This window comes from Culex quinquefasciatus, chromosome 1, assembly GCF_015732765.1.
Source record: "Culex quinquefasciatus strain JHB chromosome 1, VPISU_Cqui_1.0_pri_paternal, whole genome shotgun sequence".
NCBI lineage: Eukaryota > Metazoa > Arthropoda > Insecta > Diptera > Culicidae > Culex > Culex quinquefasciatus.
In genome coordinates, this window is record NC_051861.1 from 14,896,098 (window position 1) to 14,912,935 (window position 16,838).

The following is a 16,838-nucleotide window of genomic DNA, read 5'->3' on the forward strand; positions in this document are numbered from 1 at the left end:
ACACATTCCGCGTTACTATTTTCTTCCACCAGGTCACCTCGAGAATCAGCAAGAGATAGAGCAAATGAAGGACTCGATAATCAACCGAGTCATTGAGACGGTTCGCGAGGCAGAAGAGTACACCCAGCGGTTTGACGATTACAACTACCTGTGGCTGGACGATAAACACAGCGTGCTGGAACAGTTCCTCAAGTACGGTCGCCCTCTGACGGCAGACGAGATGGAAATGCTGCTATCGGCCGAAACTCCCCTCCGAGAGATCGCACCAACGCTCGATCAGTTCAAGCTACAGATTGACAGCTATTACGATCTGTACGACAAGATCTTTGTCAACATGGACATTTCCACGGTGTTTGACAAGTGGCTGTCGATTGATTTGCGCCACTTTAAGACGGTTCTACTGATTGAGATCAGCAAGTGGTCGAACCTGTTCAAGAAGAACCTCATCGACAAGGTGGTCAACAGCTTGCAAGAGCTGGAAGAGTTCGCCAATGAGTGTGACGAAATTTTCATCCTGGAAGCAGCCGAAGAAGACTTCCCGACGCTGTTGAAAATTCTTTCGGCGCTGAACAAGCTGAAAGAGCGGGAGAACATGTATGACAACATGTTCGAACCGCTCAAGGCCACCGTCGACCTGCTCAAGGGCTACAACGTTGAGTTCGACGAGAACGTGTACAAACAGTTCGCCGAACTGCCGGAGCGATGGCTTCACATCAAGAAGACAGCTTCAAAGGTGCGCGAAAAGATAGCTCCGGCTCAGGCTTACCAGGTTGACCTGATCAAAAAGCGAATCACACTGTTCGACATCCGTTCCAAGTTGTACAGGGAGGGCTTCAAGAAGCTGGCATTCTTTAAGGTTCCCTGTGAAAACGTGTACCAGATGTGCAATCAGGTCAACCTGGAGCTGAACATCATGGAGACCCAGATGAAGAATCTGTGCGACTCCGCCGCGCTGTTTGAGCTGAATCCTCCGGATGATAACAAGCTGCGGCTGTGTCGGAAAGAGATCCGCCAGGTCAAGCAGATCTGGGACTTTGTGTACGCGGTCGAGTCGTGCGTCAACGATTGGAAGAAAACACCGTGGAAGAAGATCGACGTCGAAGCGATGGAGGTGGAGTGCAAAAACTACGGCAAGCAGATCCGTCTGCTGGACAAGGACATGCGCGGCTGGAATCCGTACACGCACGTCGAGGCGGTGCTGAAGAATCTGCTGACGTCGCTGAGGGCCATCACGGAGCTGCAGAATCCGGCCATCCGCGAGCGACACTGGATCGAGCTGATGCACGCGACCAAGGTAGGGTTATCATTGCGGTGGGTTGTTTTTGATTACGTGGTTGATGGTATATTAATTTTCGAATGGATTTGATATTTTCCAGGTCCTTTTTATATTCCTTTGTAATCTCAATATTTCTGTATTGATTTAAGTATTTTTTTTATAAGATAGTCGAGAAAAAGTCATTTAGTGGAAATCTCTGCAAACAAATTTCCATCTTATTTACTCTCATCCATTACAACTAAACGACGATTATTTGCGATGCGTTTACTGTTGCTGATGAAAGCTTTTAATTCCCCATGTTAAACGGTACCATATTGTGTGGCTTTTGTGAACTCTACTCACTGGCAAAGTTAAAAGTTTTCCCTACACTCTCCTGAAACCAGCTTGACTCGCGTGCAGTTTGTTTTTCTTTCTTGTTTGTTGAATTTGTGTAGTTCTTGTTCTGGTTTTTTTTAACGTGCAACTTTTCCGAAAACTATTTAGAATTTAATTTTGTCTCGACAAATGGAGATCCGAAAGCAATTTCGCTTCGTTCGTATCCCCCGGGAACCCATCCTCTTCCTTCCGATCCATTGGAATGTGTGCTCGGTTACAGATATGTTTTCCTCGCTCTCTATTTGCAGTGAATACAAAGTTTTTCCTTTCGTGTGTAAACATGTTTTTACAGGAGCGTTTTCCACTCTTTTTTTTTTCTTCTTTCATTTTTTTTCCTGCAACGCATACACACTTACACGTTCCTGGATGGCTGGGCGCAATTAAGCTGTTGAAAACTTATGGAAGGGAAATGTTGGTTTGTGTTGGCTGCATTCATTTACTCTTGCAAAGTGTACTACCGCACCGTAGAGATAGAGTTGCATAATTTTGAACCCCCTCCTAGATTACGTGCACCATCAACGAGACCGGCCCTACCACCCTTGGTCCAGAGCCTTTTACTGAACTTTTTCCTTCCAGCTTTCCACCCTTTGTGTGTGTGTGTTTGACTCCAGGATGGGATTACAAATTATATAACTTCCTTATCTGATTTATTGCCCTATGCCCTGCTCCATGCTGCCGTGAACAGGTTCGCTTCCGGATGGACGACTCGACGACCTTGGCCGACCTGCTCGAGCTGAACTTACACAACTACGAGGAAGAGGTGAAGACCATCGTTGACAAATCGGTCAAGGAGATGGGCATGGAGAAGATATTGCGGGATCTGGAGGTGGCCTGGAAGGATTTGGCTTTCGAGCATGAGGTGCACGAACGAACCGGGCTGAAGATGATCAAGGTGTCGGAGGAGGTCATCGAAATGCTCGAGGAAAACCAGGTCCAGCTGCAGAACCTCATGTCCAGCAAGTACATTGCGTACTTTTTGTCGGAAGTGTCCAAGTGGCAGCTGGCGCTGTCCAACGCGGATCAGGTCATTACGGCGTGGTTCGAGGTGCAGCGCAAGTGGATGTACCTGGAGAGTATCTTCATCGGTTCGGAAGACATTCGGAGTCAACTGCCGGAGGATTCGAAGCGGTTTGACGGGATTGACCGGGACTTTAAGTCGTTGCTCGGGGAAATCATCGCCAATCCAAACATTGTCAAATCTACTAACCGGGCGGGGCTGTACGAGAAACTGGAAATGCTCCTTTCGGAGTTGATTCTGTGCGAGAAAGCTCTGAACGACTACCTGGAAACGAAGCGGCTCGCGTATCCACGATTCTACTTTGTCTCTTCTGCCGACCTGCTGGACATTCTGTCCAACGGAAATCAACCAGAACTGGTCGCCAAACATCTCACCAAGCTGTACGACTCGCTGGCTAAGTTGGTGTTTGGCAAGATCATGAAAAAGTCCGCCGTCGGTATGATCTCCAAAGAGAACGAAGAATACGTCGCGTTCAAGTCGGACTGCGACTGCAGCGGCAAGGTCGAAATATGGCTCAACCGAGTGACGGACTCGATGCGGGTAACGCTGCACGACCTGTTTGAGCGATCGGTGAGCGCGTACGAGGAGAAACCCCGCGACCAGTGGATCTTCGATTGGCCCGCTCAGCCGGCCCTCTGCGCAACTCAAATCTGGTGGACCACAGAGGTGAACGTGGCGTTTGCGCGGCTTGAAGAGGGCTATGAGAACGCCCTCAAGGACTACCAGAAGAAGCAGATTATCCAGCTGAACGCGCTTATTGTGCTACTGTGCGGTGACATGTCACAGGGAGATCGCCAGAAAATTATGACCATCTGCACGATCGATGTGCACTCGCGAGACGTCGTAGCGAAGATGATCCAGCAAAAGGTCGAAACGGGACAGGCGTTTCAGTGGCAGAGCCAACTGCGGCATCGGTGGGACGAGCAGGTACGGGACTGCTTTGCGAACATCTGCGATGCCCAGTTCCGGTACGACTACGAGTACCTCGGGAATACGCCTCGGTTGGTAATTACGCCGCTGACAGATCGGTGCTATATTACACTGACGCAGGTGAGTTCCTATTTTAACATGCCCATAAATTTGTATTTAAACGTGGAGTTTTAAAAACTGCGATCTAAACCAACCATACGTTGTTGATTGATTTGAGCAAAAATTAAAGTCAAACTGACAAACTCCCGTGTCCTGCAGTCGCTGCATCTGATCATGGGCGGCGCACCGGCTGGACCGGCCGGAACCGGCAAAACCGAAACTACCAAGGACCTGGGCCGTGCCCTCGGCATCATGGTGTATGTTTTCAACTGTAGCGAGCAGATGGACTACAAATCTTGCGGAAATATCTACAAGGGCCTGTCCCAGACCGGCGCGTGGGGCTGCTTCGACGAATTCAACCGAATCTCGGTCGAGGTCCTGTCGGTGGTGGCCGTCCAGGTGAAATCGATCCAGGATGCAATCAAGGTAATTGAGTTTTTTTTTTCGCTCTCCATGGACTGTTGGAGTTGTTTTTTGTTTTGTTCTTTGCTGTCAGGATTGACCTGGTTAAAAAAGAACTTTAGACTTCTATTTAGTACCTCCCCCTCCCACCGAGAGCTGAGTGTAAAATCCATCTATATCTGAGTTTGTGTGTGTATTTTTCCCTCCCTAACTGTCGTCTGTATTTGCTCGATGTCACTGTGTGTGTGTATGTGCGAGAACATCAGGGTGAACAGAAGTATGCAACCCTTAGTGATATCAAGGTAAAAAAAAGCTAGTTCTAGACAAACGTGGGGAAGCCCTACTTGGGCAGCAGATGGCAGCATACACCCCATCACTTTTTTAAGTCTGCCAGCAAATTGACGTGTAACTCCATATTGCATGCAGCGATGGGTCCATGTGACACCAGCATCAGCCTCATTGAAATGCATCCCCCGTGGCTCGTTTTATGCACTTTTACATGCCGTGCATCACTAATGATGTGTGACACCGACTCAGACCCAGACAGATGAGGCGCACAGCTTTACGAACCATTTTTTTTCGGGCATATTCTATATGCCCAAACTACACGCAGGAACGTGGTGGACGTTTTTTTTTATTTTGTCTCGTATTGGCGTTTTCTTTTTTAGTAAACTTTGCTACAATTTTAGTTTGAAATGCATGATGAAGTTTAATCACAAATTGCATGATTTTAAATTATTTTTTTTTTTGAAATTCATGCGTTCATACGTTTTGTGTGTATTTCAAAGAGGGCCAAATGGTTTTTTATTTATAGTCCACTTTCACGACATCCAGGACTTTCTGCTCAAACCTAGGAGTCCAAAGGCTTGAATGGGGAGAGCACCCAAACCTATTTCTACTCCAAGGAACCTTCCACCCCAGGGTTCGACCTGACGACATTTGGATTGCGAGTCCCACCGCCGCCAGCGACTCCACCGGAGCAGGCTTGGTTTGGTGGAATGACTTAGTGGCCTATCCACCAAAGCCGGGATCGTTTCCGATTTACTTCCTCATCCGATGGATGGTTGGAGCAGATGGGAATCGAACCCATGATCTAACTCTCACAAAGCGGACAGCATAACCATTCGGCCAAGCCTGCTTGTCAAGACACAAGTTTTTAAATTTCTTATTGCCTTTTTGTGTGGGCAGCTGCCCACAAAGATTAAGCTGAATCAAAATTACATAACATGATTGTTTTTCAATAAATTTAGGAACTAGCCATCTTGTGGAATGTTGAAAAAAAAAGTGGATTTTAGAAGAAAAACCCATGTAGCCATAATTTTTAACAGGATTTTTAAATCCCTTATTAATGAAATTGATTTTGAAGATCTGATTACCTAATCACATACTTCGAGTACGCAAATATTAATTTTTGCAATTCCGTCTTGAAACTTCCTACTTTTCCTGTCATTCTCGCGTGACGAAACAGCCTACTTTTATCTACTAAAAATAACAGAATCGAATAGAAACACATTTCAAAACAAATGCTGAAAAGTTCTACTTTTCAGCACTGAAATGGATGCTGAAAAGTTGAACTTTTCAGCACTAGTTTTGAAAAGTAATACTTTTCAACATTTTTTTGATTTAAATGATTTATTGACAAAATACTTGAGGGTAATTCTACGCCAACTCACACAGCAGTTGCCCCGACCCCTCTTCAATTTGCGTGAAACTTTGTCCTAAGGGGTAACTTTTGTCCCTGATCACGAATCCGATGTCCGTTTTTTGATATCTCGTGACGGAGGGGCGGTACGACCCCTTCCATTTTTGAACATGCGAAAAAAGAGGTGTTTTTCAATAATTTGCAGCCTGAAACGGTGATGAGATAGAAATTTGATGTCAAAGGGACTTTTATGAAAAATTAGACGCCCGATTTGATGGCGTACTCAGAATTCCAAAAAAACGTATTTTTAATCGAAAAAAATACTAAAAAAGTTTTAAAAATTCTCCCATTTTCCGTTACTCGACTGTAAAAAAATTTTGAACATGTCATTTTATGGGAAATTTAATATTTTTTTCGAATCTACATTGACCCAGAAGGGTCATTTTTACATTTAGAACAAAATTTTCCATTTTAAAATTTCGTGATTTTTCTAACTTTGCAGGGTTATTTTTTAGAGTGTAACAATGTTCTACAAAGTTGTAGAACAGACAATTACAAAAAATTTAATATATAGACATAAGGGGTTTGCTTATAACCATCACGAGTTATCGCGATTTTACGAAAAAAAGTTTAAAAAAAGTTGTTCGTCATCGATCATGGCCGTTCATGGTCACCCGCGACAGACACGGACGACGAAACAAAGAGAAACGCAAAAAGTAACTTTTTCAAAACTTTTTTTTCGTAAAATCGTGATAACTCGTGATGTTTATAAGCATGTTTATAGCCTTAGGACAAAGTTTCACGCAAATCGAAGAGAGGTCGGGGCAACTTTTCTCGATATCGTGTGAGTTGGTAGAGAATTACTCATGAACATTCGACTTATAATTTCACTCAATGGGTGTTTTTTCAGAAAAGCAAAAAATGTTTTATGGAACTCGTTGCAAACCTTGATTTTTTCAGCACTTGTCGTATTTATACAACTCGGTGAACCTGGTTGGATAAATGTACGACACGTGCTGAAAAAATCTTCTTTTTCCAACTTGTTGCATAAACTACTATTTTGCAATTCCGTCGTGAAACTACTTACTTTTCCTGTCATTCTTGAACGATGAAAAGGCCTACTTTTCTGTACCAAAAATAACAGAATTGAATAGAAAAACTTTTCAAAATAAATGCTGAAAAATTGTACTTTTCGAAAAAATTGCCGTCGAATTTCCATACAAATAATTTTGTTGAATGAATTTTCATTTATTTCACATGTTTTAGGCAGTAAAAGCCTCTAAAGCAGTGGCTCCAAAAACCTACTTCTTTTGAAATAACAATACTGGTACAAAATAAAACTACAAACAGGTAACACAAAATAATAAGACTGGACCCAGAGCTCCACCTTTCTAAGGAGCTTTTTCAAATTTTCGAAGCAAGACTAACATTACAGAAGGGCCAAACATTTTACATTACGTCTGTATCTCACCATCAAATAACAAACCCAAAGGCAGAAATAAACTTAAAACATAATTTTTATGATTCTAGATCGCAAATCCAATTTTCCAATCTGCCAATCAACACCCACCAGTTGCGTCCCATGACCTCGTGTGAGGTTTTTCCTCTTGCTTGCAGCAGGTGCTTCTCTCAGCACCAGAGCTCATATTAGTTCGTCATAATAACGCCCATATTTGCTTTCCGGCAAAAGAAAATTGGAAAGTTCATTTCCACGAGACGAAATGGAATCACGTTTTTGTCGCCACCCACGCATCGCCATATAGTTGTGTGTGGATATGGTATGTTTCAACGAGGGATGTGTCATTTAAATTCTAGTTTTGTGTGAGTGTGTGTTTTCAATGCTCATTTGACACGTAATCCCACCCACCCACTCTTACACGACGCCCGTTTCTAATAACCACACGTGCACACGTGTGTGTGTGTGGTGACGATGATAATGGCGCCACCTTAATTTCTCCATGCAAAACGCGATCCTTCGAATAACCATAGACAAGCAGGCGTAGCTCACCACGGATGTCCAGAGATCACCATAGTCCATTTCTAGATTTTTTTGAAAGGTCCTACCCTAGTATTATTTTAAAACATGCAGGTTTTATCATGGTTCTGAAAACCCTCATACGACCTAAATTGACTTTTACGGCCTACTTAAAACCTAAAATGTTATTAGAGAATAAACTATTGCCTTTCATATGTCTATAAGACCACTTCAAAAACAAAAACTCTGTGTGTGTGTGTGGTCCAATCCAATACCCGCTGGTCGGCAGCGAAATTATGGGAAAGTATAGTTTGTATCAGACTTGGGTTATGCTGATACAGCTTATCTCAGTCCCGGGTATTAGGTGGTATTGTGACGACTGGAAATGTGAATGTGCCCACTGTGCATTCGCCGCTGGACTCGAACTCGGCCCCAATGCCGAGCCTCGACTGTCGTTGACAGCGCAACCTTGTTTACCTGGAGTTGTCATGTGAAGGGAATAAATGATTCTGTTGATTGATTGAAAACTGATCGCGCGCATTTTTATTACTTGACGAAAATCGTCTGTTAAATTGGTAATTTGTGCGGTTTATCTTAACACCCCAAGACCGGGATTCGGCCAACCTCCGGTGGTCTGTGGGGTCGTAAAAGTGGCGACGAGACGGTGACTTTTGGCCGAATTTTCAACCGGCAAAAGTTGAACCCGCGAAGGAGGAGGCAGCACACGGCGAGATGGAAGGTGATCCGGGAAAAGTCGTCGTTGGCGTCGGCGCGGAGCTGAGGGTGGACGGACAGCAAGAAGCACCGTTGGCAGCCGGTCAGCAGCAACAGTTCCAGATCGAGTCGCTCCTCCAGAGTTCTCCACAGGCGGCGCAGTACATCGAGTGGTTTGTTCAGCAGCGAGGTTATGTAGCGGAGTTGTTCCGACGTGAGCAAGAGGTGGTTCAACGCCAGCTGGCAGAAATGCACCAGCAGCAGCTGGACTTCATGCAGCAGCAAGGACACCTAGTGCGGGACATCTTGGCGGCGCTGACCGCGGCGGAACAGAACCGGGAGACTCGCGATGGCGATCGAGCGCGCCACGAGGAGAACAACAACAAAGAAATTGAAGTTAGTTTCGGTTTAAGTGGACATTGTGTGGAGCATCTGGCCACGTCATCGACCGAAACAACGCTCAACACCGGTTGTCAGCTGGTGAACCCATCTACATTCGGGCCAGGAACGGCCGCAGATGCCCTCAAGGTGGATTTCAAGAACTCGGTGCCGGCAACGATCGGAACATTGGAGTTCCAGAGCACAAAATCAGCTGCTCCTGTGCTGGCTGGACTGGAGTGGATTCTTGACCTGGGAGGCGATTACGAGAACCTGTCCCAACCACCCGGAGCGATAGTTTCGCTGGGTACGTCGCAGCAGCTGACGCAGTCGACGCTGGCTGGACCGCAGTGCACTTTTGGTTGCCTTGATGACGTCAAGGGCCTGTGCCGGAAGGTGATTCTTCAGACGGGGAGGAACACCAACACTCAAGCGCTGAATGCCGATCTGAAGGCGTTCGGAAGCATCCCAAACGAGCATGTTGTGGGTGGTGCTCCGCCAGCAGAAGCAAGATTCGAGCGCATTCGAACGAAGTTGGAATTCGAGCCTCCGCCATCATCACCATCATCATCGGCTCAAGCGAACGAGCCAACCGATCGAAAGACTTCACGCTGTTGGAAGAATCCACCACTCGAGCTAATGTGCGTGAAAGGAAGCAGCGAGCCAGGTGCGGTCAGGAATTGTGTCGGCTATGAGACGTTTATTGTCCGGAAACGACCGCGCGCTATCCGCATACTCCGTCGGACTGACTGGGATCCCGGACCGGATGCAGCAGTGTTGCCAGCAATGCTCGTAGTCATCTGGCTGGAACCATGGAGCTTGACGAAACTGAAGTCGTGTGCAGCACCTCCGACGTCGGGAGGCTTTGCTTCAACCGGGAAGTTTGGCGCAATTAACGACGAGCGGTGTCATGGGGCATCCTCCGACGCAGCTTTCCGTTGGCCCAGTACTTCATCCACATCAATGTCACCCCAGCAGTCCACATCGGCAGGAAGTGGACGTGCCCTCGTCGGTACAGGTGCCATGCTGGTCTTCAAGTGAAGATCGACGCAGTGGTCCGACCTGTACTTCCTATATTAAGTGGGGGGATATTGTGACGACTGGAAATGTGAATGTGCCCACTGTGCATTCGCCGCTGGACTCGAACTCGGCCCCAATGCCGAGCCTCGACTGTCGTTGACAGCGCAACCTTGTTTACCTGGAGTTGTCATGTGAAGGGAATAAATGATTCTGTTGATTGATTGAAAACTGATCGCGCGCATTTTTATTACTTGACGAAAATCGTCTGTTAAATTGGTAATTTGTGCGGTTTATCTTTACACCCCAAGACCGGGATTCGGCCAACCTCCGGTGGTCTGTGGGGTCGTAAAAGGTGGTGTTAGCCCTCGCGCTGCTTCCAGTGACCCATTTCAGAATGACAGAGCTCCTTGCGGTCCAATTCCGAGGTCACTGGGCATTGTCTGGCCCCGCCTAAAGATAAAGCAAGAACCAGACGGGTCCTCGATCTATCTTTAAACTTCCAATCCCATCAGGCAAAACAGGGATCGGCTCGTATTTAGTAAATTGCTAGCAAAAATAAGTCAGGTTTCAAAATGTCCAATATGGACTGATCTCACCAAATTCGCGAAGCAGCTGCCTCTAGTTTTCCTTATATGATGATGATGGCCAGGTCCAGTCACGACGTTTTCCATACGCAACGCAGATTCACAATTTGCCAACATACCACAACGACGACGGCGAATTCACGCGAAATGACCAAAATAACCGTCGCGACATTTTACGAAAAAAAAAATAAATAAATAAATAAATCCGCGGCCCGATCCGTCCATTCCGAAACTAATTGATGTATTATGCTCTAGAATATCTTCAAACAACTCTTTTGATTGTTAATTTTTCGAACAAAACTCACAAAATAAATAATTTTTCATAGTTCCTAGACAACTGTTGACATAATTCTGGCACTACTGTACCACAATCAAAACAAGCACTCATATTTCTGAAAGAGAGTGAGAGAGGTGAGCGTCATGAGCGTGAGAACCTGTATGTGCCCATGCAGCAAAACTGACGTTTAACCTCAATTTGACAAGCAAAGCATTGCGCTACCCAAAGCACAATAACAAAACAAATATGAAGAAGAAAAAAATCCATAAAAAATATGAAAATCTTGAAAAATGACAACTGTTTGCCCTAGATTTCACTTGATTTCTCTTTTGTATGTCAATTTGAATTGTTACAGCACAAAGGAAACTTTTAAATCCACTAAAAACACGCCAAAAAGTTAAAATTATCGAGGACCGACCGAACACCGAACTTCTTCCTCTCACAGACAAGCGAACTTCACCACTTCAAAAACAAAAACTCTAGATTTAAACTCGTCAATCCATACATCACCAACCATTTTAAGGGGAGGGGGATGGGAGGGTGTTTGACGATCCATACTAAATTATTGGATTTAGTATGATAAATATGATACAAACTCTAAAAGCTAACATCCGGTGCCTTTTGTGGATGGTACCTTACCAAAACAAAATAACAAAATATCTCGTCTGTTTGTCTTTGGTACAACTAAATGAAATTATCATTTGTTAGTTTTCGGAGATGCGGGAAAATAACCACCATCAACGTTTACAGCTTTTTGTATTTGAATGGGTGTGGGCGTGAAAGTGGGAGTACGAGAGGTGAGCTTATATGGCCTAGCGAAAGCACGGTGCCTGAATTGCAACCAAATCTGATCAATTAGCAGAGATGTTCAATTTAGAATGTCGCTTAGTTGGCGTAAAAACTTTGTTTGTCTAAATATAAAACAACTTATTTTTTCCTAAAATTTCGTTAAACTTCAAAACCATTTTTAACAGGACTGATTCTTAGTGAGTAAAAAAATTGCAAAATGTTCAAATCTTTTTCATTTACGCGAGTCAATTTTCATGAACGACTTGTATTTTTTATACATATATGTATTTTTTAAAATTAAATGTGGTGTTCCAAAAAACTTTCAAACAGGTCACCCCCAAAACACGGGCCTTTTCCACACCTCCGTTGAATCAACACCTTCGTCCTGCCAGCCTCTTTCGCCTCAATGAATGGTATACAATGTACAATGGCTTTTTATGGCAAGCACCTACTGTACGAAGCTTCATTTGGCTTCTGCCGTTTTTGAATAGTTGCTGGAGCTTGCTGAATGAACATCAGCAGCAATTCCCGGTTACCCTTCGGGGGTTTTGTGTGTTGATCATATTTTTTCTCAAGCTTCCATTCACACGTCCAAGCCATTTCTGGTTTTTAGCAAATCATGTTTTCTCACCAGTTGTTGTTGTTGTTGTTGTTGTTACTGCTGTTGCCCGTAGCCTTGTGTGTAGCATGTAAATGTTGTTCTTGGTCGCACCCGGCAATGTAGATTTTACAGTCGAGAGAAGGACGAGTCGAATAATTAAATTTGCATACAAAACACGCGCGCCCACACCCGCAAACACACACACCCCGACACCCCCCAGGGCAACAAGGAGAAATTCAATTTTATGGGCGAAACCATCTCGCTCATCCCGACGGTCGGCATCTTCATCACGATGAACCCGGGCTACGCCGGCCGTACCGAGCTGCCGGAGAATCTGAAGGCCCTGTTCCGGCCGTGCGCGATGGTCGTGCCGGACTTTGAGCTGATTTGCGAGATCATGCTGGTCGCGGAAGGCTTCCAGGAGGCTCGACTGCTTGCCCGCAAGTTCATCACGCTGTACACGCTGTGCAAGGAGCTTTTGTCCAAGCAGGACCACTACGACTGGGGTCTGCGTGCGATCAAGTCGGTGCTGGTGGTCGCCGGGTCGTTGAAGGTAGCTTGATGTTAGTGTTTCAAAGCTCGATCTCTCTACAGCCATTAACTTTCAGAGAAGCGATCGCGAACGACCCGAAGATCAGGTGTTGATGCGAGCCTTGCGAGACTTTAACATCCCCAAGATTGTCACTGATGACGTTCCGGTCTTTATGGGACTCATTGGAGATCTGTTCCCGGCGCTGGACGTCCCCCGAAAACGCTCACCAGACTTTGAACGACTGATCCGCAAGTCAGCGTTCGAGCTGAAACTGCAACCCGAGGACAACTTCATCCTGAAGGTTGTCCAACTGGAAGAACTATTCGCCGTCCGTCACTCGGTGTTCATCGTGGGATTCGCCGGAACCGGCAAATCTCAAGTCTGGAAGACGCTGTTCAAGACATATCAAAACCAGAAGCGAAAGCCCCACTTTAACGACCTCGACCCGAAAGCGGTTACCAACGACGAACTGTTTGGGATCATTAATCCGGCGACGCGAGAGTGGAAGGATGGTCTGTTTTCGGTGATTATGCGAGACCAGGCCAACATGGGCGGCACAGGACCCAAGTGGATCGTTTTGGACGGTGATATTGACCCGATGTGGATCGAGAGCTTGAACACGGTCATGGATGACAACAAAGTGCTTACGTTGGCAAGTAACGAGCGGATTGCGTTAACCAAGGAGATGCGACTGCTTTTTGAGATTTCAAATCTGCGGACAGCAACACCAGCGACTGTTTCAAGGGCCGGAATTCTGTATATCAACCCACAGGATCTCGGGTGGAATCCGTAAGTAACACCCTCCTAAATACAATTTTGCTGGTTCAAGCTTTAATCTTCCCGCAGATTCGTTGCCTCTTGGATCGATTCCCGCGAGACGCAAGCCGAGAAGAGCATCTTGTCCGTTCTGTTCGACAAGTACATCCCGCCGTTAATCGACGCCCACAAGCGGTTCAAAAAGATTACCCCCATCTCGGAGATTGCGATGATCCAGATGACGTGTCATTTGCTGGACTGTTTACTAACGCCTATCAACATTCCACCGGATAGTCCCAAGGAGTGGTACGAGATTTATTACGTCTTTGCGGTAATTTGGGGCTTTGGATCGTCGCTGTACCAGGATCAGCTGGTGGATTGGCGGAACGAATTTCACAAATGGTGGATCAATGAGTTCAAAGCGATTCGGTTCCCACCCGGTGGGACGATATTCAACTATTATATTGATCCGGAGACGAAGAAGTTTAACCCGTGGACGGATTTGGTGCCGAGCTTTGAGCTCGATACGGACATTCCGTTGCAGTCAATTTTGGTTCCAACGGCGGAGACTACCCGTTTGAGATGGTTCATGGACATTTTAATCGAGGCAAAGCACCCGGTTATGCTGATTGGGGGAGCTGGATCGGGGAAAAGCGTCATCGTAGCGGATAAGCTGAACAACCTGTCGTACAACTATGCCGTCACAAATGTCCCCTTCAATTTCTACACAACGTCGGAAATGCTTCAACGTGTGCTGGAAAAACCTCTCGAGAAGAAAGCCGGTCGTAACTTTGGTCCTCCCGGCAACAAGACCATGGTCTACTTTGTGGACGACATGAACATGCCCGAAGTGGACACGTACGGCACCGTACAACCACACACGTTGATTCGTCAATTCATGGACTATCGCCACTGGTATGACCGCACCAAGCTCACCCTCAAAGACATCCACAACTGTCAGTTCGTTTCCTGCATGAACCCCACAGCAGGGTCCTTCACGATCGACCCTCGTCTGCAGCGTCACTTTTGTGTTTTCGCCGTCAGCTTCCCCTCGGGTGACCCGCTCTACCACATCTACTATTCGATCCTATCCCAACATCTCGCCAACCCCCTCAACAAATTCTCCCTTCCAACGCAGAAGATCTGCGCCGCTCTAGTGTCCTGCGCGCTAACCCTGCACCAACGCATGGGCCAGACCTTCCTTCCAACGGCGATAAAGTTCCACTACGTGTTCAACCTGCGCGATCTCGCCAACATCTTCCAGGGAATGCTGTTTGCCAACGGGGAAACCTGCTCCGAGCCGAATTTCCTCATCCGTCTGTGGGTTCACGAGGCGACCCGCGTCTACAGTGACAAGCTGGTGGATGACCGTGACATCGAAACGTTCCGCAAGCTGCGTGGCGAAGTGGTCAAAAAGTCTTTTGAGGAATTCGACGAAGCGAAGGTGTTTAATTCGCCGATCATTTACTGTCACTTTGCCGAGGGGTTGGTCGATCCCAAGTATATGCCGGTTGCTAGTTGGGAAAGCTTGAACAAGACGCTGGAGGAAGCGCAATCGAATTACAACGATATGATTGGAGCGATGAACTTGGTGCTGTTTGAGGACGCAATGAGTCACGTTTGTCGGATCAGTCGAATTTTGGAAGCACCGAGGGGTAACGCATTGCTCATCGGCGTCGGTGGTTCTGGCAAGCAATCCTTGTCCAGGTTGGCTTCTTTCATCTCCGGATTGGAAGTATCCCAAATTCAGCTGAGGAAGGGTTACGGCATTGCGGACTTGAAGGCAGATCTGGCAGTGTTGTACATGAAAACCGGCGTTAAGAACGTTCCCTGCATGTTCCTGATGACAGACGCACAGGTCGCGGATGAATCGTTCCTGGTGTTGATCAACGATTTGCTCGCTTCTGGAGAAATCCCCGAACTCTTCCCGGAAGATGAGATCGACAATATTGTAAACGCGCTTCGCAACGAAGTCAAACAGTTGGGGATGCTGGACACAAAGGAAAACTGCTGGAAGTACTTTATCGACAAGGTCCGCAAGTCGTTGAAGATTGTGCTGTGCTTCTCACCGGTTGGATCAACGCTCCGAATCCGTGCCCGAAAGTTCCCGGCACTCGTAAATTGCACCGCCATCAACTGGTTCCACGAATGGCCCAAGACGGCCCTCGAATCCGTCTCGACGCGTTTCCTTACTGACGTTGAAGTAATGCCACGTGATCTGGTCGAACCGGTTGCCGTCTTCATGGCGTACGTTCACAGCACCGTCAACGAAATGTCCCAGATCTACCTGCAGAACGAGAAACGCTACAATTACACGACTCCCAAGTCGTTTTTGGAGTTGATAGCACTGTACTCGAAATTCCTAACTGAGAAGTACGCCGAGCTGAGCGATCGAGTCGTGCGGTTGGAGAGTGGTATCCTGAAACTGGCAGAGTGCGCCGAGCAGGTCGATTCGCTGCAGATTCAGTTAGCCGAACAGGAAGTGGTGTTGAAGAAGAAGAACCAGGAAGCGGACAAACTGATCAAAGTGGTCGGCGCTGAGAACGAAATGGTACAGAAGGAGAAGAACTTTGCCGCTGAGGAGGAAAAAAAGGTGCGCGTTATTGAGGAGGACGTGGGAGCCAAGGCCAAAGTTTGCGAAGAAGATTTGCGAAAGGCAGAACCAGCGCTTCTTGCTGCGCAAGCTGCTCTCGATACGTTGGACAAGAACAACTTAACTGAGCTAAAGTCATTCGGATCACCTCCGGAACTGGTCGTGAAAGTGTGTGCGGCTGTATTGGTTCTGTTCTCGCCAAAGGGAAAGATTCCAAAGGATCGTAGCTGGAAGGCTTGCAAACTGATGATGAACAAGGTTGATGTATTTTTGAACGATTTGATCTACTATGACAAGGAGCACATACAACCAGATGTGGTGAAAGCGTTGCAAGAGTACCTTAAGGATCCGGACTTTGATCCCGATAAAATTCGTGCCAAGTCAGCGGCTGCGGCCGGTTTGTGTGCTTGGGTCATCAACATACACAGATTCTACCAAGTCTACCAAGTCGTTGAGCCGAAGCAGCGTGCCCTGAACGAAGCTCAGTCCGATCTGAAAGGCGCTCAGGATAAGCTGATGGATCTAACCAACAAGATCAACGAGCTGGAAGAACGATTAGGCGTCATCCAAGCGGAGTTCAACGATGCCCTCGCCGAGAAGCAAAAGTGCCAAGACGAGGCGGACAAGACCGCCTTCACGATTGACCTCGCGCACCGTCTGGTGAACGGACTGGCATCGGAGAATGTGCGCTGGCGGGAATCGATAGCGCACCTCAAGAGCCAATCTGTGACTCTGCCTGGGGATGTGCTATTGATTGCTTGCTTTATCAGCTACGTCGGTTGCTTCACCAGACGGTACCGGGTCGAGCTGCAGGAGAAGATGTGGATACCGACGTTCCGGCTATCCAAGGTAAGATCCTGTTGGACTCTTGTTACAA

General features: G+C 46.7%; 1 protein-coding gene across 3 annotated transcripts in view; it reads left to right on the top strand.

Annotated features, from left to right (window-relative positions):
* The window catches only part of LOC6033009 (dynein beta chain, ciliary), a 33,366-nt gene that overhangs the window by 13,073 nt on the left and 3,455 nt on the right, over positions 1–16,838 (top strand). Inside the window, exons 8-15 of one of the 3 annotated variants that reach the window (XM_038252258.1) lie at positions 33–1,294; positions 2,037–2,066; positions 2,337–3,719; positions 3,858–4,124; positions 4,367–4,402; positions 12,301–12,633; positions 12,689–13,401; positions 13,459–16,810. In XM_038252258.1, coding sequence (XP_038108186.1) covers positions 33–1,294; positions 2,037–2,066; positions 2,337–3,719; positions 3,858–4,124; positions 4,367–4,402; positions 12,301–12,633; positions 12,689–13,401; positions 13,459–16,810 — 7,376 coding nt within the window. The remainder of the gene's footprint in view (positions 1–32; positions 1,295–2,036; positions 2,067–2,336; positions 3,720–3,857; positions 4,125–4,366; positions 4,403–12,300; positions 12,634–12,688; positions 13,402–13,458; positions 16,811–16,838) is intronic. The other 2 variants (XM_038252266.1, XM_001843467.2) reach the window with 2 other exon arrangements.